The following is a 26,789-nucleotide window of genomic DNA, read 5'->3' on the forward strand; positions in this document are numbered from 1 at the left end:
AGCAACACAAACCATCATTGAACGTAGATGACAGCCCCAAACCTTTCTACCAGGTCAACATTTAGGTCCTTACTGCAGCTTGACACATCTCAACTGATGACGTCGCTGCTGTGTTGTTGATGCTGCTGTCACGTGACGCACCTCCGGCGTGTTGCTTGGTGTTGTTGTGTTTTCTTCTGCCCGTTCAGTCCCTTGTCTACCTCGGCGCTTTGCTGCGTTAGCTCATTATAGTACTGATGACGCAGTTAGTGTTCGAAACGTCTACTTTAGGTAACATGATTAATAGCATATTAGCTTTGGCTTATTCTATTTCGAGTAATTAACAAGCACCCAAGGACTACTGAAATCGTTGTAAAGTGTGGCTAATTATCGGAAAACTACAAAATTTCGACTTAATTCATCAAATCAAATAATTGTTTTCTGGTTGGTTGTGTATTAACATTTAACACAACGAATATTTACAAAGCAGTTTAAAAAATCACAGATTCAAAGAAAGCAACTCAACAATAAAATAATTGAAGGAAAGATGTCAATGTCCGTGGAAGCTTTTGTACAAAGTGTGTTAATATAATCCAATATTCAACTACACCTCGTTTTCAAAAACAAAAGTCGAGCACTGCCTTCGTCATTGGAGCATAACCACAGTCCACACTACAGCAACACAACCAACGCTAAGTTGGCTTTACTTTCCATTTTTGTGTGGTAAACTCAAAAATATTGGTGGGCAATCAGCGTTAGTTTGAAGTTTATTTTAAAAACAAGAATTAATTGATGTGCCTATGGTGATATCGTCAGTTTCTTTCTTCAAATACTAAACTTAGAAGTAAAGATCAAGCGCTATGTTGAGTATTGAACACAACTACAGACAGACCAAGTGGCGACGATATAAAACGTTAAAATTCTCGGTGACACGCAGTCTAAGACAAACAAAAACCTGGAGAGAAATGTACTCATGACTCCAGTAGCCTTAAACAAAAAATGGGGAAAAAGGCATTGAACAAGGCAAGTAAACAAGCGATAAGGTGTGTTTTCTGCGCTTTAAAGCTAGTTATTATATTAAGGGCGAAACCATGCTAAATCTTAACAGACGCCTTGTAAGGCTTAATTAAGTTGCATATCCCAAATTTCTAACAGAGATATCCGTTAATCCTAACCCCTTATAATTTGCCCAGGCTGGCGTCGAACTAGTCGAGCTTTGTGGACGATCTAATTTTAGTTATATGTACTCGCGCCGATATGTCTGTAGCAAAGTAGTTTGTGGTGGCGAAGTGATTTTAGGGTTGCTGTCAACTTGGCGTTGACCCAACAGTCCTTGACACCACATTCTTGGGTTTGTTAGTTCACGTTGGCAGTCGACCGTGACCTGAACGCGAGCTTAATGTTAACCATAAGAGAAAAATATTCTTCAAAAATAAAAAACGTAAAACCGTATTGTCACAGAGGTTGTCACTCCAAGAAAAATGAAACATAAATTTAAATGAAATGCTGACTAGTTGCCTAAATTAGCTGCAATAAGATTTTGATTTTGCAACCGCAAATTTAGGCTGTTGTTTGTAATATGTTTTGGCTCAAACCAAGTGAAATGTACTATGAGTTACATTGGGATAAATATTACTCACTGCAGTGATTTATTACGACAATCAAAAATGTTTAGGGAGACTTGGGAATAAATGATTTGATGTTTGTAAACTTCATGACACTTTTGTCAGCTGCAAAAGTAGGATCACACTTGACTGCACCAAATTCTGCTGCGGGGCTACTGATGCGTTAAATCCCACTTTTGCACTCGTTTTTCTCCCGATACATCCCTTGACCTGCTGCTATCCCTGTTTTGACTGATTGCTGGAACTTCTTCGTTGAACATGACTTTGACATAATGTTTCATGATTTTAATGGTTAAATCCAAACACAATTAACTTGAATTATCATCTTCAAAAACAAAATAAAGGCCAGACGTTGCTTGTGTAAAAAGCCTTCTTTTAACTGTGTTTTGTATTGTTTTCTTCACACTGTAAAGTTTCTTGACATTCTGTTTGGCTTCAGTAAAATGCTAATCTACAAAGAATACAAGCAAAGTTTCGGTTGGTTAATCCGGGTTATTAAAGGAGTGTTTGATTACGATATAGTTGTATAACGAAAGACTTCGTTCAAACAATTGGTTGTGAATCATGAAGAAAAAAAGGTTCGCTTGGCTGCTTTAAGATCGGCCTTAAGTCTGTAAATGCATTTATTCCCAAATTTGGGAGGCGTTTTATTTGTGGTTGAAGGTGTGACGTCGACGCACGAAATCGGGTTTGGCAGCCCTTATTTGTGGTCATGGTCAAATGCACATCCTCAAAGCGCGTTGCAATTCTGAAAACTTGGGGGACAACCTGGGCTGAAAATCAACTCGCGCTCATGAAAAATTAAATATCCTCCTCCACAACTTTTCACACCAAATGTGAAAGGAATAAAACTGACGATTCTTGCCTTAATTCTCCGTTAATATTTGTACCACAAAATAGTGTTAGTAATCAATTCACAAGGAATTTGTGTTTAAATTTTTGAAACTATGTTTATCTATTAGTTGTCGTCGGGATGGCCGACGACTTTGCAATGATATTTAAAGCATTATATTGTGCATTTAGGTATCTTGTGATTTTAATAAAAACAATTTAACAACTCCTTAGTTTGCCACTCCAATAGCGTGCGTTTAGGTCATGGCTAAATGCAAACAATACACATAGCCTACCGTCTGACAAACCCAATTTCGAGCCAAGGCCTTGCTTGATCAACGCCTACAACCACAAACATACACAACACGCCTCCTTTGAACGTTTCCTGAATTTCTTTTTTGACGATTTTCAACATCACGGGTGAATCCAACTACATTTTGTAAATTACTAGTTGATTTACCTACAGGAAGCGCTCTATTTCCTATTTCCCTTTTACGACGATTTTCAAAATCACGTTTGAATCCAGATATGGCAGGTAACACTTGAATTTTGGCATTTCTTCTTTGGAGATTCTTTATGTAACCATTAATTCCACCGAGAGGCCCGCGATTTTCTGCATTACTGTCTTCACCATTGGAACATAACCATAATCCACACGACAACAACACGACTAACGCTATGTTGACTTTGCTTCCCATTTTCGGTCAAATTGCAATAAGTCTACTAGAAAAGCCCCTTTATCCAAACTTTGCAGAATGAACAGGTTTGGCGTGGAAATAATCTTTATGAATGGACCAATTTGGGTCTTAACTGTCCTTTTGCGCCACCTAGTAACCGTTCATATTTTTTCGTTCAATTCGTGTCTTACGTATACAATTTCAAAAATTTCAAAAAATCTTCTTGGGAAAATACAATTTTACTCCATTTTCTCTTTTGTTTTCCGTTCCGTTAGCGCACGTTTTGATTACAGTCAAATGTACAACCTCAAAACTGGAGCTCACATACTTAAAAAATTTCATTGTAATAGCACTACCGGTTTAACGTCGCAGTTAACCAACCATAAATGCAACAACGAATAGGTTCCTTGGATACCTTGGACTGTGTGCGTTTAAAATTCGTTTCTGTTTACCTGATACAGATGTTTCTATGATCTATTTGTGTTTAACTCCCCAACATTGGTACCAAGCTTTAGTCCAGCATTACCAAGCAATCATTCTGAAGCAGTTTATCCAAATAAGTTTGTAATTCCAAAGCTTAAAAAGCTAAAGATTGTTTCATAATTTTGGATGCAATGTTGATCATGAAGTAGTTACATGAAGTAGGGCACAGTGGTTTTTATAGTGGGGTACATGTTATGTACATAAATTGACTAGTGTGTTTTCAGTCCATTGGCGCTACCACGTGGGCTGATTTTTAGGTAAATGCTGAATCTAGGTGGGGGACTTGCGTGCATCGGCGATTTACAGCTGAAATGGGTAAAAAGCACGACCCATATACCATGAAGAAAACGTGATAGGGATTCGCGAAGCTACAGTTACATAAATAACGTAAACGTATTTCCTTTCAGGGTATATATTCACATTTACTTGTATTCTGTAATATTAGCAACTGGTTTCCATGATAGTATTTGGACAAACAAAGTAAATAAACGCTATCATTCTATGCGTAATCGTTAAATCTATAAGTGGTGCTGATGCGCAAACCCAGTGATCAGAAAAGAAATCTTGTGGATACAGTACAACTATATTAAAATTAACATACGATTTTGTCATTTGTTTAAACAACACAGTAATGTTTAATTAATTTCATAATAATGAGTACATAATTTCTAATTTGATTACATGACAGGGAATAAAAAAAGTTAAATGCTTCTTTCTTGGAACCATGAAGAATTGACCAGGTAAAAAACCCGACATTTTCGTTTTTTATATCACATTTGCAGTTGTGCCATATCTGCATCCGCTTGTTACTTTGAACGCTCGCTGGTGGTATGAAAACTAGGTGAGAGAACATATTCTTATAAACCAAACTGAGACAAAACAAAAAGGATTGATATTTCACACTATATCCAAATAACCCTACATCATTTTCGACTGAAACGTCTTTTTCCCGACAAGTTATGAGCGTTTTATAAAAGGTGCGTACATTTGTTTCATTAAGTTTACAGCATAACAACAATTTTTGCAAAAATCCCAAGAGAATACGTATGACAAATCCTTTGCTTCCAAATTGTTAGCATTTCTAAAAAATTAAACAATGTTCATGTCTTTCAAAGGATTTGTGAACTTTATAGACTCAGCAGGGCTTCGAATTTTTAGGGTTTGTCAGCTCGTATTTGTACTTGATCACTTAAACATGACCTACGCGCACTCCACTGGTGTGAAAACTTAAGACAGAAATCTCAAAATTGACACCACCAAAATGTGGCGATTGAAATTGAAGTTGCAATGAAATGATAAAATGTTGTATTAGTCCTGATGTAATTTATAATTACATTACATCAATTTATACACATGGTGCGATACGTTATTACTTGATAATGTTTGTTGAAATTCTTTCGTCGACATTCAACATAAAAGCACATAGTCTGTTTTTGTCAATGCCTAAAGATACTACAATGTGTGGCTGTACATATCATCAAAATGCCGTTGGCCATCACGACTTCAATTTACAGATAAATTTTGTTTAAATAATATAATCACTAATAAGTGGATCAGTTTAAAGATGAAACGTTTTGCTTGGCTGATTTTAGATAAGCGGGTCACTTAGCCAAGTTTCTTTTTGCAAACATGGAGTCGTGTTGTAATAGTGGTTGCTGACTTGGATTAGACCGCACAGTACTTTTGGCAGCACCGCATTTTTGTGATTGTGTACAAACCTCTGTAGTCGTCCACATGACCATGACCTGTGTAATGTGCCCAACCCACTCTTACATTTTATATGCGAACGCTCATAGTTCTGGATTGTCTGTTAACATTATGCTGTTCTCGTTTGTATTACATTAATTTGTGTTATTGATTACTCATTTTCCCGAAATAAAACTTTCAAAATCGTTGCAAAGTGTGGCTAACGGATACATTTCCTATGGTCTAAGTTAAAGTACCGGAAATTTTAAATATAGATTTCTGTTCATCCAAAATCGTCACAATCTGTGCCGTTTTGTCGTTGAAATTGTCGAGTCTTATAAACAAAATAATTTTGAGTTGTTACTGTCCTTTATCTTCACACGGTATATTATCACTTTTCTTGTATTTTTTTGTCACTTTCATTTACAATAACGAACCATGTGCAAAAATTGCTTGAAAATTTTCCTGGGAAATACAGAATCCCAAATGTTACAATCGCTATTAAAGCATTTAAATTAGTGATTAGATTAAAAATTCCCTGTAACTTTAATCCAAAGGAATGATACAAATTCCACAAATATGCTTGTGGAGCAAGATCTGTTTGCCTTCTGTAAATACTAAACTACAATCTTAACTAAAGGGTCGCAAGAACAATTCGACGAAAACAACCGCTAAGATTTAATGATTTCCTTTGGTAGAATTAATAGTCCATCTTAGAACAGACATACTTGTCGCCGATATGTCCGAAGCAGAGTAGTTTGTTGATATGTCCGTAGCAGAGTAGTTTGTTGAAGCGAAGGGATTTTGTTACTGCTGACTTGGGGTTTATCCAGCAGTACTTGACACGATATTTTTGGTTTATGAGCTCACGTTGGCAGTCGACCTTGACCTAAACGCGAGCTGAATGTAAACCAGAAGAAGAAAAAACATTTGAAGCTTTAAGTTAAAACCTTATGTGCTTTAATATCACTAAAATTTCCATTGCCACAAAAATGAAACACATAATTTCAATAAATTACTGATAATTTGCCTGAATCATTTGCTTTTTGGAAAAATTTAGATATCGAACAACATTTTGTTGCGGTTGGATCCACAATGCTATATATGTGTTCTATTTTGTCTCAAACAACGTGAAATGTATGCTTTTTGTTGCTTTTCGACAATAGTAATTTTCATATTTCTTATAGCAGGACAAAGGGTTATTGTATGGACATATTTGTGGAGGTAAATGGAATTCCGCATCTGTCATACCTACTTTCTGTTTCACATCGATTGACATATCCTAAGAACAAAACAAATTTCTTTTGAGTAAAATTGGGAAGAATATTGCTTGTTACAATAATTTATACAAACAATCAAAACATTTCTGCGAGACTTAAAAAAGAAATGATTTGGCGTTTGAAAACTTCATGACATAAAATTTCCGTCCGCTGCAGAAGGTAAGGTCACATTCAGTCTGTCAATTTTGTCTTCATGCTTACTGGTGCGTTTAACCCAATATTTGCTCCTGATACGACCGAGGCCTGCTGCTATCCCTGTTTTGTCTGATTGTTTTTTTCTATCAAATATAATGTTTCTGTTGCATATTGTAATTTAATAGTCTGTTTTTCTGGCACAATAAAAACCTAACTTTATTAACCGACGTTTCGCCTGTTATCCAACAAGGCATCCTTAGGGTAATGATACTGGTACAGCACACAACCAACACCAAGAAAACGCATCACCACGTTTTTTTCGTTTTACATGACTTTGTATCAGGCTATATAATGTTAATAGTTTGTGCTAAATGCAATTACCTTACATTGAATTATTCTACGAAAAACATTTCGAACAAACGTTGCTTTGTAAAGAGGCTTTAACATGGTTAAAAATATTATCTAAATCATGTGTGGTTTCCTTCATACAATTGTTGACATTTCGTTGGGCTTTTGCAAGGTTTCTATCAACAAAAAATACAAAGCTTCGCCTGGTTGATCCCAGATAAGTCGGACTCAAAAGAGTGAATGCATTTTTTTGCGGAGACGTGTTATTATGGTAGTTGAAGACCTTGCTCGAGAGATAGTCGGGTTCGACATTCCGTATTTGCAGTTGTGCATTTGCCCATGACCTCAATGCGCCCTGCACTACAGAACAATGACGGTGTAAACCTGGGCTGGAAATAGACAACAGCGCTATTGGAAAATCAAATCCCCCTCGACAAATTTTCACAGCAAATAAAGATAGAGGAAAACGGATCAGATGTGTATGTGTACATTTTCTTTTATAACCTCCTTGATTGGTTGTTACAAATACGAGCGATTTTCAACTGGCGTAGCGTTTATATTTCCCAGATTCTTGTGACAGATTTCTGTCAACTAATCGGATGTTTGTGACCTCACAATTAACTGCGATGATCAAAGTGACGAAAAAAAATGCACAAAGGACGGGAGGTTTTATTGCGAAAACAAAGATCCATTGTTCGTTAAGAAGGAAAAGGTAAACACATGTTAACAATATTTTAAGTTGTGTGTCCTGTGACAAAGATGTTTTGATTCCGTTCATGTTGCTGTTGTGACCGAAATTTAAGTCAGTGATCCCGAATTCGGACTAAAGTTATTGGGAGGGCGGGTATGGAAGTTTTAGGACCGATGTAGAAAAATCTTTTCTCCGTTTTTTAGCGCTTAATTTCCCAACCCCAACTATGGTAAACGCTAAGTTCACCCTACACTAACGACTCAACGTCAAAACAAAAGTTGGGAGCCGAACTACAGAGTCGGCTACTTTCATAATTAACTAAAATGACGTCAATATGAATGAAACTTTAGAAGCACCCAATGATAAAAGGACGAATACCAAAGAATAAAGTGCGACCCACTGCAAAAATCATGTTCTTTACACCTAACGACACAAGCACACCTCCATGTTTGCCACCAGATGAGAACTGCCAGTTTACCAATTATTTTTTGTTTTTGTCGCCAGATTACTGGCCAATTAGCGCCTCACACGCATTTGACTTACACAAAATTACACATGCATATTACAGTACACATTTTTTGTCCAATTTCCATAGTTCCGTTGTTCACCAATTACATACAAAACAGTAATTCCGCATTATGCTGTTTACAGACGCCAATATGACCAACTTAACTACAAAGTTTTCTTTAATTTACTCCATATAGCAATTCAATGGAGTCGGCGACTGCTCTGATTGGTCAGACGAGTGCCCAACAACTACAAAAGTGATCAACGAAAACATATTTTCATCACGATACGAGTTGATTGCAAACCCATTTCTACGAGCTATTGTGTGGGTAATGGGGATGCTCGCCATTGCCGGAAATTTGGTAAATTAAACTAAGTTTGTTTTGTCTTTGTTGCACAATAAGAACACCTTTAATTTGTTTTGAGGCTGTCATGGTGATGGAAGGCAAAACGTTGGCGACGACAAAATCACAATCTGCTGCATTTCACACAAACCATCTGCTCGTTTTGAATCTATCCGTTTTATTAGATCATGCTGGGAGCCGCTGGTGTCAGATATTCCGGAAATTATTGTGCCAATGACTTTATTTGGAGATCAAGCGGAAGTTGCACCACAATGGGGGTATTGGTTTTACTTTCAAGCGAAACATCGGTGTTTACAATGGTCCTGTTGACCATATTCCGTCTGTATGCTGTGAAAAACGTAAGTGAAACAACTGTATTTGGTTAATTCAGCTATTGCCAACTTCGTTTAACCGGCGACGACCCGTTGCAAAAGTTTATGACAACTTTCTCTGTGGAAATCTTTTATCTCCGGAAACCTATTTATTATCACTCTAACAGCTATCGCTAGAATCTAAGCCTGACATGAGAAACGAAACTGAAAGAAATATTGTTGAAATGACGTAGTTTTGCTCAATTTGGGAACTACAGGCTAGAGAAAGAGTAAACAATTTCCAGTCCGATGGGATTCGAACTGACAATTACATTCCCCGTCCCTCGATGTGAAATAACCACCGAGCTTGCAAACGTATGGCTTTCAATAAAAACACGTTAATGTTCTCTTTTGTTTCAGCCACTCGATGCATCCTTGAAACCGGAATTGAAAATTGTCATCCTTTCCATTATCCTCTCCTGGGTATTCTCGTTTACAATTGCTTTTATTCCACTCACAACTCAACTTCAACATTTGTTTGAAACCAAAGCTTGGATGAATGAGAATCCGTTTTTTGACAATGTTGCAGTCGACTTTTCTAGTAAGACATTGTCGTTGATGTTGGTGGTGAAACCAGTTTCGAATGACTCTAGCGTAGCGTATACAGGCATGAATAACTTCATGGATCGATTTGTAACTTTCCAACACCACTTCACAAGCAACGATTCCCAGGTATTAAACACTGCCCTCATGCGAGTAAATGATGCTAATTCTTGGATGGATTTTATGGATATTCTTGAGGATTACAATTACACTGAGCTATTTGATATTTCTGGATATTTAGGGTTCGTTTTTATTCGAGCAAAATCTTCAATTTTATCACCAAAAAATTGTTTATGTGTAGATATTACAGCAGCAGCAGTGTTTGCATTAGCAAACTGTATGTAACGACTAACGACAAGGCATGGGGATATTCAATCGCCATCATTACTCTTAACTTCCTGGCCTTCATGCTTGTGGCAATTACGTATTTTTGGATATACAAGAAGACAACTGCCAGTGCCCGGCAAGTGAACGAGAGAGATGGAAGGGCGGCAAAGACAAAACAAAGGTAAGCACATTCGTATTTGCAGACATATCATATCATTAATGCTGTTTGTTTCGGCAGAAATGCAAAAGAAAATCCTTCGACTGATAATTACTGATTTTCTTTGCTGGGTTCCAATTTTCATCATGGCATTTATATACTTCGGTGGATTACCTATGCCTCCAGTGATGTACGCTGTGTCAGCAATTATCCTACTCCCCATCAACAGCTCTCTAAATCCCCTCATCTACTCCAACGCACCGAAACTACTTTATGATAGAGTCCGGGATGACCTACGTGCCGTTTTCAAACGTGAACCACAGGAAGGACAACAGGAAAATGTGGTTGTGGTTGCTAACCGAGAAAACTTACATGTGGTTGAAGCAGAAACCGCTCTGTAAATAATCCTTTCATTCAGCATCTGCAACATGTGTTTTTCCTGGCATCGAATGGATATAACTGAATCTTTTTTGACGTCACGCGTACCTTCTTTGTGTAAAATACTATTTAGTTTGTGATGGCAAAGTAATCGCAACATAAAATTGATATCAAGTCATAACTTTCCATTTGAAAATCTCACAAGTAGGACAAAGTAACATCTTTGACGTCAGACCTAAACAACGGAACAAACATACGTGAATGCTTTTTTTTTATTTTGTGGGTCTTCATTTTATGTGCCATAGTATGAGGTCACGTGATGAGTTGGTTGGACTCTTCGTCCACGTCACACGTCATTCAACACATGGACACTTTTATTATGTACAAGTGTTGGAACACTTGACATCAACTTGGGTAGAATCATTTTGGACATTACTATAATGCGGTGATTCCCCTTTGCTTTCAGTGACTTCCTTAATACATTTTGTTTCTGGATCAACGTTAACTTGTAAATATGATGTCATGATGTTGGAAACATTTCATGCAATCAACTCATGGAATACAAACTATCGACAGATGAAATTGTATTCCGCTACCTTCAATTATCACCAAAAAAAATGTTTAAAACACCCCCTGAAAACCCCTCTCACACGCCTTGTACATAAACCTCGCCCTGTGTATTTTGTATATCGTACATAAAATGCAAGTCAGAATTCGTAAAATTCTTGGCAGGACAAACTCTCTGTGTAAATCTCATCATAATTCACATTCCATCGTTAACATTGGATCAAAGTCCAGCTGCAAGATTTTTGGTTGAAGTTTTTTTTTCTAACCATCAATTACTGTTTGACATTCAATATCGGCTTGGTCTTTCGCGGCTAATTCAAACTTTCACCAAAATGTAATCGTTGTGTTGAATGTTTGCTGATTGCGAATATTTTGTGCTACTTGTTGTTGTTATCAATAAAAACAGTGTTGAGAGGGTAAAAGTGTGTGTATTCTTGAACTTGTGAATTGTGATGAGGTACAAGTTCCAACCACACTTCATGAGTCTGTTTGAATTGTCGCCCGCTGTTCATCTCCGTTATGAAGTTGGCAACCACAACGAAGGTGGAGACCAAATGGCTGCAACAAAAATATTTTTATAAGGATTACCTCTGAGACAAAGGTAGGTGGCATCCAGGTCCAAACGAAGACATCTACAATGTGTGACAGCAACGAGCAACGTTGTTTCAATGTGAAGTCGTTTCGTAATCTTTCTGCTGCTACGTTCGCGGCCAACATTACCGGTACGTTGGTGAACAGGAAAACACATCGAACGAAACCATTACCTCTTCTTGTACACACACCTCTTTTTCTGCGCAGCAAAACTTTTTGACGGCTTCATTCGTCCTTCCACCACGGGTGGCCACGTTCAGCAAGATTGTCTGTAAACGAGATTCAAATGGATACCAAGCTCGTGAATTTCCCGAAAGTCACATATCTTTATTTACTTTTAAACCATATCTGTCCCTGACTATTTTATTTACCTTACGCTCAACAACACGACGAAGGCCCAGTTTCAACTCGCAGTTCGTCTCTTCGTATTCCAACATTGAGCTCTGTTGCCAGCTCTATCAAAGGCGACTGCAAGGTTTTAATGCAGCTGACCAAGGTCTGTGATAGACCGCAGAAGAGGGAGGGTTTGACTGTCGTCAAGTTGTTTGTTCACTGGGGGTTATAAATTGTTTACAATTGCACGACAATTTGCCGAAAGCAGTTTCCTTGTTACTTCAAGCAGAGGGTTGCCAACAGGTTCGCTTTAGAAGTGACTTCATTTGCGTAATGTGAAATTACCTATTTTATTGAAGTCATGCTGCGGAATGGAGCCAAAGTACTTGATTAACGATTAAAAAAGTAAGAGGAAGAGGGAAGTCGCGTGAAAAACAACATTATAGATTAGAATTATGTCGCTTTCTCGCGACCAACGTCATGATGATGGGAATATTTGAATGTCGAGCAGGAAATCAGTTGCCACGCTGTTTAAAAGAGAGACCTAGTATTGAAAAACTAATCTGCGGGGAAAACAGAGCTGTGACTCCGGCTAGGTTAAATTTAAATTCAAATCTGACAAGGTTAATTTAATTCAGATTGCGTTTTCGGAAAAGGTACAACTACATACAGCAGATGAGATGACAAGTCGTTTATATGACGTTTACCTTACCTGGGTTGAACATCAACGAACATACGTGGGTACATGAAGTTATCCACAAAGGAACTTTTGACCATAGGATAAGGCGTTTGACTTCAAATTAGAAGTATGAGTGATCGAGTTCCTTAGTGCTTATACTTTTGTCAATGTCAAACCCCTGTATAAATGTATAGAAGAAAAACTTGTTCAAATTAACGAAAACAAATAAAGCTGAGCAATTTTGAAAAGCTTAATTCGCGCTGATCTGAGCTGGGCGCCGATAAACGCGACATCGTTTGACGGTTTTCGCAGTAGCTAAACCATTGTTTTCAATTTGGGGTAAAGTGACGTTTTCAACTTTGGCCGCAGCAATTTTCGAACACATGTAAGCATTTATTTTTGTAGTAACTGTAACAAAATGCCAAGTTGTGTCATGCAACTAGACTTATTACCATCTTGTTATACAATAACAACAAAGATAACTTTTATGCAACAAAAGGATGTATTATTTCGAATTACTCGGATATCCCACAAAAAAATGTGTGCAACATATGGATGACGGAAAGACAAAATGTGACTGAACAACATTCTTACTTTCATGCCTTTGAAACAAATATGTTTTTTCGCAGCGGACAAATGGCCAAATGGAAAAGACGTAGAAAAAATTAATCAGAAGAATAAGGGTTCGAGTCCTTCGTGGTCCGTTTCGTGGTATTCTGCCCGGTAATATTGGAATAATTGGGGTATGTAAAGGAAGGAAGTCTGGATTGTCTTGTGTATTACGAGACATTCATGCTGTATTCTTTGAGAAGCTGCCCCTAATTTCGCTTTCAAATTGATGAAAATTATTGCCTCCCAACGGAATAAGGCAGTTTACACGCAAATCAACAAAATGTGAGACGATAAACGTGACGTAAATTTTTTGCAGTTAATTTCCAATCACTGTGCTTGTCATATGGCTTTCGATTTGCGATAAAATGACGAGCTTCGCAAGGATTTTTGGAGTTCGGGCTGCAATTGCAGAATATTTTTGCGTCGCTCGCATTTATTTTCGTTCCCATAAATCATGTATTTGTGTAGCAGTTGTAAGGAAAATTTAAGTTGTTTCATGCAACCAAAATACCTCGGAATTCACATTCTACTTTATATAAAAGTGCTACTGAGAAAAAACTAAAACAAATAAGAGAGTTCAGGAAATAAATTCAACATCGCCAAGAAATATCAATAAAGTTCAAGATTTAAGACAAGATCTCGATTTATCAGAAAAACATTTACTCAGGGTAGAATTTTTTGTAAAAAAGCATAAAGTGTTTATCATCCATACTACCAGGAGATTCTTTTGTTATTCTGAGACATTCTTTCAAAGAAATAATGAGTGTTTCTTTACCAAGTTCTTCACGAATATTCTTATATTCTTCCACTTGTTTATTGTTACCGTAAGCTGCACAAATTTTCAGGAACAAATTATCGTCGTCTATTTTGTAATTTTTCCAGGCAGCTTTACATAAACTGATCATCTGTGACAGCAAAGCGAGAATTTGTACAACTGCCGACATACGAATGATATGGGGTTTTGTGTAACTGCAAACAAATTCGTGATTCAGGCATGTGCAGAAAAAGATTATATTTTCATCAAGTATTGTATTTAACACTGCTGTTAAGTACCCTACCCAGGTAATGCAAATAAATAATGACAAAATATTTCTCCTAAAATACACATTCGAAGTTGATTGCAGTTTCGATAAGTTATTTCCTGATTGCGTGTTTGTTTTGTTGTTGACGATAAGTTTCGAATTTTTCGCTTTTCCTGAATGATTAGGAACACTTTTCTTTTTATCTGGCAAAGAAGCAAAAGTTTCAAGAATTTCTCTGCACCGGAATCGGTCTTCCTTTTCCTGTGGGGATGTATCAGACCCATTTCTCGAGGTTGCTAATTCAATTGTTTCTTCTGTGCTTCTGTCAAATCCAATAAATAACTCAAACTTTGCATGAAACGAAGCAATGGAATCTGCACATATTGGAAAGTACTCCCAGGCGTTATTTGCAACGAACAACAAACTGAAAAACATGATTCCAATCCACCAGAAATGCAGCAGTACTACTTTGTTTGCATGCTCTACACACTGTCCGTTTACAAACAATGCAACCGGCTGACCAAACTGAATGCTTGTATTTAAATTGATGGGAGCACAGGTGACTGCATTGGAAGATGTTTCGTGAAAAAGCAAAACAGTCGCCGTTGTCAACAAAGCCAGCGAGTAGGAACGAAGAGATTCCCACCATGGTTTCATTTTGTGCTCCGAAAAAAGGTCTCTCCATGTAAATATCTTTTCAAGCATCATTTTGTACCTGATTTATTATTGTTTTTACAACAACCCTACTTTGTGTAGCTGCGTAACAGTCAAACGACCACAAAGTCACTAGGTTGTGGCAGTAAACCAATATTAACAATTCATGTTTGGTGCTATGGTAGTACCTGAATTACCACACATGTGTTTGCTTATTTTCTCGGAAAATACACGGCATTTTGCGGGGAATATAAATGTTAAATATGTTACTGTAACTACATGACAGGCAAACACTACAACGCTCATAATACCTATTAAATCCAAGACGAATATCATCATTGGAAAGGCCCATGACTGACTGAGCGACGATACAGGAAAAATGTACAAATTCAGACCAACGGTTCTAGTCTTTAAAAGCATACGCATGTAAAGACTAAATACGGAATTTCTGCGACTTTCACATAAACATTCATTTGAACTGTCTCTTACGTACTTCAACCACACAACAATTCACCTATATTCATGACTGTTATTTCGCAAAATTCAAAGACAAATCATCGCATTTTTTGCTGTAGTATTGAGCTTAAAAATCGTAGAACTGTTTAACTAGCGAGCAACGCGAGCATTACACAATCACCAGTCAACTACTGAGCTTGGTTTTATCTCTTTTCGTTTTAGTGACACCAGACGAAGCCATACGAAGCCATTCTCTGTGTTTCGGTTGAATGGTTCACTGTGCGTGATCGCTGATTGAATTCCGTGTCGCCATTTTATAGTCGCCAGACTGTGTTTGTGTTGAAAATAAAGGAGTGGTATGGAGTTACACGTGGAGTGCGTATTCTTGTTGCCCCCCAAAAAATAAACTTATTTTACACAAACTAAAATCTAATTAAACAAGCTTTTGTGCTCATTTAAGTCAAAGGATATATGAAGGATGGGATTTAAGCTGAACACTTTTACTCTGCCAAAACGATCAGTCGCACAACGGTAAATAATCTAGGTCAGTCCTATAGTGATCACATATTTAATTCCCGCAGCTTCCGGTTGTCGCTTATCGCCAACCACCTAACCTGAAAACATTGTTAACCCACACGGGGACTACTACCAAGAAGAACTTTGGGACATACCCATGTGGAGGTGCGAGATACGCATTATGCCACCATATACACCGGTCTAATCACCTCATGACTAAGCATAGGCAAAATTTCTCACCACAGGGAACATTTTCCTGCAGGTCAACCAACGTCATTTACGCCTTAACGTGTGCTCGCTGTCCAGGAGCTTTGTGCATCGGACAAACCGGACAAACACTAAGACAACGAATGAACGGACACAAGAGCGATATTCGGCACAACAATACCGAGAAACCGGTAGGAGCTCATTTCAACGAGCCTGACCACAGTGTTGAAGACATGAGGGTTATGGTTCTGCAGAAGGTCCAGAGAAGAACTAGACTAGCGAGAGAGACGGCGGAACAACGCCACATCGAAAAGTTTGACTCTATCAACCACGGTCTCAATAGAGACTGGGGCTTTACGAGTCACTACGCGCACCAAGATGCCACGGGCACTAACTGACCAACAATGATCACCTCTTCGTGCGTTTTTCCTTTTTTTCTTTCTTGTTAGCGCTGTTACCGCATTTTATTTGACACGTCATTTGCTGCACCTGAAGAAGCGAGATCAATCTCGCGAAAGCTCGTGCTAATAAAGTGGTTTCATAGTCAGTCTCTTATAAAAGCAGTGCACAAGCAAGCAATATATTCACATATTTAATAAAAGTGTTCACAGTGGCTGATCGGGAAAAGTGGCTGATCCAGCTTGGCTGCAATGCCTTGGCTGCGAAGCCTGTGAACCTTATGATCAGAATATTAGAGCTGTGATCGCCAAATATAAAGGGCCTGCGCAGTGGGATGATCCCGCCTTGCTATGCGTAAGCATGGCATTACTTCTGCGTTGTTTAATAAAAGTGCTGTTGTTTTATCTGCTCGGAAGATGAACACAGTTGTATTTGAAACACCAGCATAATTACATAAAGTTTGCCTTCAAATTTGTAACTCGGGAATTAATCTGGAATTAGCATGCGTAAAAACACACTTTGCTTGTTTATTTGAAATAATTGTTGGACATTTTTAAGGATCTTAGCTTAACTGCGGCCAGCAAAGATCCTTCATCCCAACCCACCGAGGTTTACTGTACTTCCCAACACTATTATTTACGACAATGTTAATGCAACAAAAATGTTATTTACCAAAATGTTAAAGCAAAGGTTATACGTCCAGGTTGCTTGTGCAAATGTTTACATAGTATTGACTAATTTTCGTAATAACGCTTTCCGGCTAACAGCACGAATGCAAATTTGGTTGTTGGTAATGCTGGGCAAAACTTTAGACAAAAACACAACCAACTTTTTCGGCAGTACGTTGTTTCGTCAAGAAAAAAAAATCGACTTATTGTTTGGGAAATATACTGGTTTTTAGCCATAATAATACAGTCCGCTTATTCCGTCTTTGAACACATCTTTGCCATAAAATCTTGAGTAAATGGGCCTGTTAACAGCATCTAAAATCCAAGGCCTTGTGACATCCTTTTGTCCTTCACAATGTCCGACGACAACATCGAATAATTCCATGACTTGATCATTTGCACCATAGCTCGCTATCTTTTGCCTTTGTGTACATTGGGGGCCAACCCAGTGAACAAAGGCCATTTTCTTGAGGAATGAACCATCGTAGCCTTCACCAATAGCTTCGAAAGCCAAGTATCTGTACAGGTATACACAGGTAACGGCAAATAAGAGAATTTGTGTGCTTTTTTTATGTACAGCATTTACTCGATTAGCCGCCATCGATTTTAAACTACATGCATATGTGACAGGCAATTTTGTAGCACAAGCATTGCCATCAAGTTACGCTGAAAACCAATTTTGACATATTGTTACACAATGGTCGGTAAAGGCGGATCTTAAATAATAGAAATAAGAGCTACAGAATATATAAACTATAATTGTTTTTGATGCTGAGGTTAATTGACAAGAAATGTAAACTTCTGATGCGAACCCATGGATTCAAATGTAACAAATAATGTTTTCTTCGTTTATTTTTAAGATTGCGTCGTACAATCTTACTCCGACTGATTCATTTTTCAGATAAATATTTGTTAATTGTAATAGAACGACCGATCGTCTTACATGGTTGTTATATACATGAAGCCAATTTGTTTCCTTTCAGTCACCTAAACATGCCTATATGACGCAAATTTTAAAAAAGAGAGGTTTTGTTTGTTGTTTAATGAAAAGATTCCAACTGATCATTAACAAATTTTTACTTTTCTCACCGTGCGCTCTCATCATCGAATATATCCACCAAGTCTTGAAAGGGGTCAGAACTGATGCTAGCGATAGTCTTGTCCACCTTTAAGCAGTATCGTATTGAACTTGCATCGAGCAACATGGAGAAACCGCGATATTTCTTCTTCTGAACTATTTCGTTATATAAAGTAAACACATCAGCATCCACGTCGAACATATTGCTGTAAGCAGCTTTTGGGTTTAGTTGCTACGTGTACATAAACATTTGTCGTGCTTGATGCGTGGTTGCGATGAAATAACAGCTACTTCCTCCGTGCATGGCGTAAATTACGAGAACTTTGTCAATGCTTGCGTCGGTTCTTGAATCATCTGCAAAACGTAACAGGTCAAATCCGACCCAAGTAAAGTTCTTCAATAAAAACAGATCTCTTTTAATAGAGTTGTGTAAATTTTGTGGGTTTCTATCGTTGGTAAAACAGTTAAAAGGACCAGTTTTGAATGTAAGAAAACAACGCCTAATTTCCCTATTTTCATGATTACTTACAACAATTTTTTTTTGCGCGAAAACATGGTGTTTGATCGCTTATGTTTGCTAACAATCGCAACTGAAATATATTTGCAAAAAATCTACAGAGACGAAAAAAACTTTATGCATTTTTTTTAAACCATAATTCCCCTGAAAACCAATCTTCAAAAACTCATATGTGTGTATGACAAGGATTTCCAAGCAGCCATGTTTCACAAAACTTTTACTTGCTACTAACGTTGTGTGTAACTACAACAAGGTACGAGATATAGGAAATACTGGAAAGACGCAATCGTCACAGTGGATTGAATATTTCTTCAACGCAAACCAACCAATACGACAATTCAATAGTCATACGTTCCGCAATACAAAGCAAAAAAAACACATCAGTAAAGCAACTGGTAGGGATATAATCATAAAAAGTACTGAACACCAACTACATAAATTCGAGTGTTTAGGACGCAATATTTCCATAAAATACTGTTTGTGGACAGCAAGTGGAATTGTTACTCGTCCAAATTTTCTTGAGATTCAACATCAACAAATTAAAATATCCTAAAAATTAAAATCAATCAATTTCCTCATGGCGTCAGTTCTTGGTAATGAGAACGCTTTAAAGTCTCCAGGAAAAACTCTTCATCCTCCAAGAAGTCTCTGTCCTAAAACAAATCGTATATTACGTCATACCCCTATAACACAACCAACCAATCACTGACGTCCCACACCTTATCGGCAGAATGTTGCCACAATAGTGAGTCTGCGTCTGGAGATGGAAGAACCGGTGTTACTGGATGAGCGCTCAGTTTTACTGGCGTTACGTCATACTGACGTAGATGTAACGGAATGGGTGACGCGGTACGTACGGGTTGAATGACGTGGCGCGACGTATCAAGCCTGTCTTCCACGACAAGTTTTCTTTCCTGTTTTAATTCAAAACTTGAGACTTAAAACAAGGCAAAAATGTGAAACTGCAAATCAAAAGTGACGACAGCAACTTTAATCAACAGAATCGCGGTTAAACACTTTGACGGCAGCAGTTGCTTGGCGCCAATGCTGGTGCTTCTTATATCAGTTGAAAAGTAATGCAATCTCTAATTCGAATATACTTTGGGAAACAAATAACAAAATAATTAACTTCTGCAAAGTTTGCTACAATCGCGTACCTCTGCCAGCAGTTGGCGCTGTCGAGCCAGTTCCTCGGATTTTGTGTGAATATCGCTCAAGCGTATCCGATGTTCCGCTTCGATGCGCTTTGCTTCTTGCAACGCTCGACTGCTTTCGGTCATTTTTTCCGAATGTTTCTATTTATAAAAAAAATATTTTATAGATTTGGGCCGAAAAACACAACAGACTGGCTGCACAGAACAACAGAAATTGTTTTGTTGACGAAAATTAGTACGCGCATCAAATCAAATAACTGATAGAGAGAATTATCCACAAGTAAGGAAACTGTGATGGTGCAAAAAATATATACCATTAGAAAGTATTTCCCTGGCTATTTTGTTTGAAAATGTTTGCTGGTGTGAATTGTGATGGAAATTACTAACCTCCCGTAGTGTTTTTACATCTCTCTCCTGCGCCAATACCGTCTTCCTCCGTTCCTCCAACTCCTGTTCCGACTCCGCAACACCATCGATCCTCCTTTCAACATCTTTCTTCTCCAAATTTAATCTCGTTTCCAACACTGCCAAACGCTCAGCCTTTCCAGCTAACTGAGCCCGCTCCTTTGCCAGTTCTTCCGCCGCGATTCGACGCTCGGTTTCCCGCTGCGACATTCTTTCCGACTCGGCCGCTCTGGCTTCCTCTAGCGCCCGAGCTGCGATTCGTGCTTCCTCGTCTCTTCGAGCAAATTTCTCTCTTTCTTCGCGAGCTTCTCGTTGAAATGTTTGTTGCATCATCATTGCTTCGTTCTATCCAATAATGACAAAGGGTCAGTTTTGCTGCATACAGATGATCACTGTTTCGACCTGCGAAGCTTCATCATTACAGCTTGATGCGACTATGTACGATCTTGGTGTGACTATGTACGACATACTAAGGCCAAGGCCAAGCAAAAGTGAAACCAACAGTGTCACCAGGTCCAGTGTAACAAAATATTTTGGCCCCATGTTTATTTAAAGTTAAAATTGTTTGCAAACAAATTGAAACTTTGGAAATTGTTGTGATAAATATGGCGTTCAGTGCTGTTGCGTAAAAGTCTAAGAAAAATAAATCCTACATGAGCTTTTCTTGCTTGCTCCCTCTCTAGTGCCACCTGTTGGACAAGTTGTCGTTTTTCATTTTCCAGTGAGCTTTGGGCAACCTGAAGATTCTTTTGTTCCATCTATAGCAGAAAATTGGTTTTTATTTCGTAAAGCGTCATCCAAATAACCGCCTTGGGTTTCAACTCAATGTTTATGGCTATTCACAAAAATAAATGCATTTATTTTATAGTGAGCTCCTGATAGGGCAACTGTCAGTACAGCTAGGACTTCAACGATATTGTCGGCTAAATATCCGGCAAGACTTCCACCTTGTGGTCACAGATCGTTGAAAGTAGCACCATAGCTGCACTGATGAGACATATTAGGTCGAAACAGTTGCCCTCTCTACAGCTCACCATAAAAACAACATTATTACATCCGTTAAGTTTAAGCATATTCGAATTTTAGGAATGAGGCATTCATTTAACATACCAGTAAACACAGTTGTTTTTCGTTATGAAAAATTTAAATAAGATCTTTACCTGCATTTGATACTGAAGCTCTTCGAACCTCCTGTTCATTTCACTTGTTGTAGATTCCAATCTGAAAACAAAATGCGCAATATTTTAAATCCTCATGAAGTAAATGAAATCTTCGCCCACAGTGGGATCAATAATCTACAGACAGATGACATTTTAATCAGGGGGTGCTGTGTGACTGTGCATTTTTTTAAAAACACCACCTGACCCAAATTAGCCTCTAGATACGACTTTTTGGAAGGGGTTTAGCTTACAGTACAAATATGTATCACATGTCTATACCAGAAAACCTCCTAACAAAGCATGGCGGTATTCGTTTGACTTGATAACCTGTGTTTTTATCAGAGCCCACGTCACTTTATTTTATTTTGTTTGCAGCTACTTTTTTTCCAAAACAGCTCACTCACTTTGATGCAGTATGTTGCAGGGAGTTGTGAGATTCGGTGTTGCTCCGTTGGATGGCCTGAAGTTGCGCTTGGATTGCTGTGAAAATAAGTAAGACGAATAATTCGCGTGTGTGTGTGATAAGTCACAGAAACAATACAGTTTGCAACTTTACGCAAAAAAAACTGGTTACAAATTTACGCCTAGTGCAATACTTGGATACCATACTACTTCAAGCAGAAAAATACAGTGGCTACCATCGCACAGTGATAGAAATACATTTTACACATGGAATCGCAACGATAATGTGTTACGCACTGGATTGTATCTTGCTGTTGTCCGATGCCATGCTTTCGCAATGCTGAGTCATCGTTTGAAACGCTGAGTCAAATTTTACGGTTACTTGTTGTAACAGCTGGGTGGCGCTATCGAGCTTCTCCGTTGTCTCCGTTACACTTCTGGAAAAAAAATGATTCTTGGAAACAAAACCGGAGAATTTATTAGGCTAACAAAAAATGAGTTAAAAAAACTAACCTTAAAATTTGGGAAGAATTCCTGATGGTGTCAATCTCTTGAGCGTGGGAATTCTTTAATCTCGTCATTTGCATTTCGTAATCGTTTCGCGTGTCCTCCAGCGCCCTTAAGTGAAACTCTCGCAATCTACAAGTATTAAGTATTAATTTTATTTTTCCCGTCGTGATAGCAGTGTAAATACGCTGTAAACATGTGCAGTGAACTGACGAGAACCGAACAGCTTTAAACCGTAAGCGGTTATCGAGAAGCTGCCGGGAGAAGGTGGAGGTATTTACACATTAAAACAAGCATACGCATGAAAAAGAAGAAAGCGCAAGGCAAAAACTTGCGTACACTAGAAAACAGAAGGCGAAAACAGTTGCGACCCAATCGTGGTGAACGAAAAATTAAGGCATGAGCAAGTTAACACCATTGTTTGGGAAGTTTTGTTCACAAAAAACGAATAAATCGTTGAAATGTGGATGTATTTTGCTTAAATAACAATTTAAGTAAATATGTGTTTGGAGTAAGCCATAGTAGCAGCAATTATTATAACTTAAAGTTAGACTACGAAAAATTGCATTGAATTTTGTATTGTACATAAGCAAACATTTTATTGTACAGTATTTATGTTGATAAGGTTAATATTTATGAGGTATTGATGGAAGTAAATTGACATACAGGACAAGGAAACATTATTGGGTCATGTTTATGCTTGAGAATAAACAGTGTCACCTTTTTATCTCATCCTGTTCGGCGAGATCCCTTCCGGCAGCTTCTCTCGCATGCTCTCGTGATTGTTCTCTCACAGCATCTAACCTTGCCCCATAGGATTCTTTGATGCTTTCAATCTCTCGTTCTGATCGTTGTTGGATTTCGACCAGAGAACGTTGAAGTAACTTAATATTAAGTGACGAATATTTTATAAACTGGTGCAAACACATATTTCCTTATAAATCTAAAATAATATGCAAAAATGCTCGTCCACTACTCGGCCTACATTTGTTTATGCCATTGCAGCGTTTGTAAAGGTTACATTAGGTCATTGTCGGTACACGGGTTACTGTAGGTCACCTCCACTCTTCCGTCGTATGCTTGTTGTGTCAGCTCCAAATCCGACCGAAACCCGAGTTGAGCTTCGTGCAACAGCCCCCTCAGGTGGTGAAGTTGCGACTCTAGCGATCGGAGTTGGGAGTCGGAGGTGGAAGATGGCGGTTGATGAGGAAAAGGCTTGTTAAATCCTGGACGCACATCTGGGAAGTTGTGAGAAAGGTTGTAAATTCAGTGAAGATTTTAATGCTGGAAAGAGTTTCTATTATCCGTCGCAAAAAAATGACTACATGTAACATACTTTTTTAAACGGTAAAACTAAACGCCCGATTGGCAACAGTGGTAATGTCATTAGAATATAACTTACTTCTAGCAAATTAATACACAACAACACTGGAAAACAAATCACTTCGAACTTCGTTACTAAATAGAAGATCTTGACGAACTGCTTGGATATTAGACGATTACCAGCGTAATGTTTTCTTTACCTTCCGTGGTAATGAAGTTCTGTATCGGAAGTCTGTCATTGCGCGGTTGATTGAATACATCATCACGTGACTGTTGGTGCGCAGACACGCGTGACGGACGCCTCTGATTAGTCGGTTCGATTTCATCGAGGATGTTAGCCTCGGACACGTGCTGGGGAACTTTGCTGTTGAGAGAAAAAAAGCAAATCCAAACGACTTAGATATTTTGCACAGGAGACCTAGTGTTTAATGACCAGAGTAGTGACAGAAATATGTGGAGACACAATCACGAACTGATCATACTTACAAGTTGACTAAAGTTGCAACTGAAAGTAACACATCAAATCAACCTTACGACATAACCCTACACATTCACCTGAAAGGTAGTTTAGATGGAGTTGTCGCCACAGGGGATGATGGGGCAACTAAGGGGGAAGCAATAGGTGATGATCTCACTCTAGGTGGTTTACCCACAGTTGGAGGGGGCTCCGTTGAAGTCACAGAATCATTATCATCGCCCTGTGACAAATCATATTTGCCAACAATTTAGTACTGACGGTCATACTTTGCAACAAACAACACAAGAGAGAACTACAACTTTTAACACACAAACATTTTATCGCAGGACAGAAAATCGCAACACACACTTTGAAAGAAGTTTCCAATTTTCTAGGCCTTCTGTTGGAAGGTGTTGAGGTTGGCCTGTAAAAACATATATAGTAAAATCAGGAATATATTTGGGCATTTTTTTTACTTGACAGCTGCGATTTCTTCATCAGAAAGTGGTGAAATATTGGATTGAAAATAAAATCACATAAAAGAGAATACAGTTATTTTGACATCTTAACTGCATGGACAAAGTTTATGTTAGCAACATAAGTTTAACTACAACACACCTAGGTAGACTCGGTTTGTCGCTGAGAACTGAATCGAGATCAACTTCATCACCAAGACCCAGAAATTCCATTGATTTTGATCTTTCATTACCAGGCTTTCCTGGTGCGGGGGTTGGTACTAAATATTATTTTAAAAACAATTTTTATATTGAAATGATGAATACAAAAAAAAGTAGATCAGCACAGACCTAGAGAAAATTTCATTACAGGTGTTAATAATTGTAACTAGTACCAAAAACAAAAGTGCACGAATGTTTTTACACAAGTTCACCTTTTGGTGTGACAGAACTAGAATCAGCATCGGTCAGAAAATCAAAGAAATTGTCCGTCTTTCGACTGTACAATAAAAAAAATCATAAAAATTGAATATTTTTATATGTCTTACATCATAAAACAACATACTTTGTGCCTAGAGGTGGTTTCTGTCTTCTGTCGGATGGTGTGCTAGTGCTGGATGGTTGATATCCACCAAATGACACTTCCTTTGGTTCAACTGGTTTGGGACTGGGTTTGGAAAACTGTTGGGCTTGAAATGAGTCTTAAATGACAAAACAACATTAGTATCACAAATAGTTGAAAAAATTTTGATTGTAATGAATACAATGCCAACAGTAAAATAATTTTTGTACAAAATAAAATGGATATTAGATTGACAAGTTTGCTGAGAAATACCACCTTTCATGAAGTTCCCATCTTTATCGAACAACGTTTTTCTTGGTTTTTCCTCCGACTTTTATTAACGGGCCGGGTGGAAAGCAAGTCGTCCAATCGTGACAGGCTGTCATTCTCTTTACTGTAAGAGAACAAACAACTAATACAAAAACAATATCAAAAAACTCTATAAAAAGACATTTACAAAATGCACCTTTGTTTTGGTAATTGTTTGTCATCATCTAACCCAAGAGCATCAAATACATCGTTGTCATCGTCAGCAAATGCCACATCTTCACTTTCAAGTGACACCTTAGTTGACACTAGGAAAATAGTTACAGAAGAATGTGATCAATGAAAAGTTTAATGCAGCCAATCACAAACTATCAACCACCAATGCAACTGGATGTGATCCTACACCAGATTGATTCTCCGCAAAAATTACTTTTTATAGGGTATCTGACAATAGAATCCTAATGGTTTATTAGTGTTCAGACTTTTTTATTGTCATAATTTTATTAGTATGTGTGATATGTACTTGATATTAATGTAAAATAGATGTGATTTGTTTTTTAAGTGACAGTGCCAACGACAATCAAAAACCTGGTTTTGTGCTGGATTTCCCTGCTGGTTTCTTGGTAAATTTTTTTTCCTTTTCAACTTTTGGAACTGGCTCGTTTATTTGAAATGAATCATCATCTGACAAAAGGTCTTTTAGTGGATCATCTAGGTCAAAGTCAAGGTCATCTGCACATATAAGTCAATTAGTCGTAAACTTCAAAATCTTTCCAAACATTTTTTTTTACCGTGATCATCTTTTTTCACATCCTGTACACTGCTGTTATGGAAACTTACTCTTTTCTTTTCACCAAATGACGACTTCTTTGCGGAACTTAAAGTTGAATTAAGCTGAAATACATTCACAGTTCAATGTATTGCTGACTAAAGTTTATATTTAGCATGAAGATATACAGTTAAGAAATTGTGCACTTTTAATTAAACTTAGCAAACACTTGAAAGTTCTTGCTCAAACCAGTAAACTAGATTAGAAAACTAGTTTCACAAAAAAACCTTTTGGTTGCTCAGAGTTGTCTTTTCTTTCAGTACTGTCTTTTTTTCACCAAATAACTCTGCATCCAAATCATCCATACCCTACAAAATAAGAATTATACATACTCTGCATTTTGGGTAAACACACAAAATGTCCCACTTTTAATGATTCAAGAAGAGCTTGTGGATCTGCATCAGACATCTCGGATGCGGTTCCATCATCAACACTGTCCTTAAGTGAAAAAAACATTACATTAAAAAGATCATTATTTTTTTGTAATTACAATACAAATGCTTACCATGCTTGCACTTCAGTTACAGACAATTTTTTAGTTTTTTTCTCTAATAACCTAAAAATAAAGGCTGGAACGGCAACATAATAATAGATTATGATAAGCAAA

The 26,789-nt window shown here is 37.8% G+C and overlaps 1 protein-coding gene and 1 pseudogene across 2 annotated transcripts; one reads left to right on the forward strand and one right to left on the reverse strand.

Annotated features, from left to right (window-relative positions):
• Positions 1 to 8,290: 8,290 nt before the first annotated feature.
• Positions 8,291 to 10,385, forward strand: LOC145895834 (G-protein coupled receptor GRL101-like). The gene is given in 8 exon segments (XM_082984614.1): positions 8,291 to 8,302; positions 8,440 to 8,604; positions 8,669 to 8,763; positions 8,765 to 8,945; positions 9,318 to 9,498; positions 9,565 to 9,742; positions 9,802 to 10,006; positions 10,059 to 10,385. Coding segments are annotated over 8 exon segments (1,344 nt in total).
• Positions 10,386 to 18,922: 8,537 nt separating this feature from the next.
• LOC145893966 (uncharacterized) lies at positions 18,923 to 26,789 on the reverse strand (annotated as a pseudogene). Its single transcript, XR_014401532.1, has 24 exons — positions 26,688 to 26,789; positions 26,549 to 26,620; positions 26,410 to 26,490; positions 26,145 to 26,247; positions 25,942 to 26,085; positions 25,553 to 25,661; positions 25,363 to 25,480; positions 25,090 to 25,225; positions 24,959 to 25,023; positions 24,688 to 24,805; positions 24,439 to 24,493; positions 24,168 to 24,310; positions 23,813 to 23,976; positions 23,349 to 23,527; positions 23,010 to 23,173; positions 22,296 to 22,421; positions 22,080 to 22,219; positions 21,785 to 21,860; positions 21,381 to 21,441; positions 20,874 to 20,978; positions 20,203 to 20,565; positions 19,819 to 19,956; positions 19,381 to 19,575; positions 18,923 to 19,314 (listed from the first exon to the last, which is right to left on the reverse strand). The product of XR_014401532.1 is annotated as an uncharacterized LOC145893966 (transcript).

This window comes from Ascidia mentula, chromosome 3 (genome assembly GCF_947561715.1).
Source record: "Ascidia mentula chromosome 3, kaAscMent1.1, whole genome shotgun sequence".
NCBI lineage: Eukaryota > Metazoa > Chordata > Ascidiacea > Phlebobranchia > Ascidiidae > Ascidia > Ascidia mentula.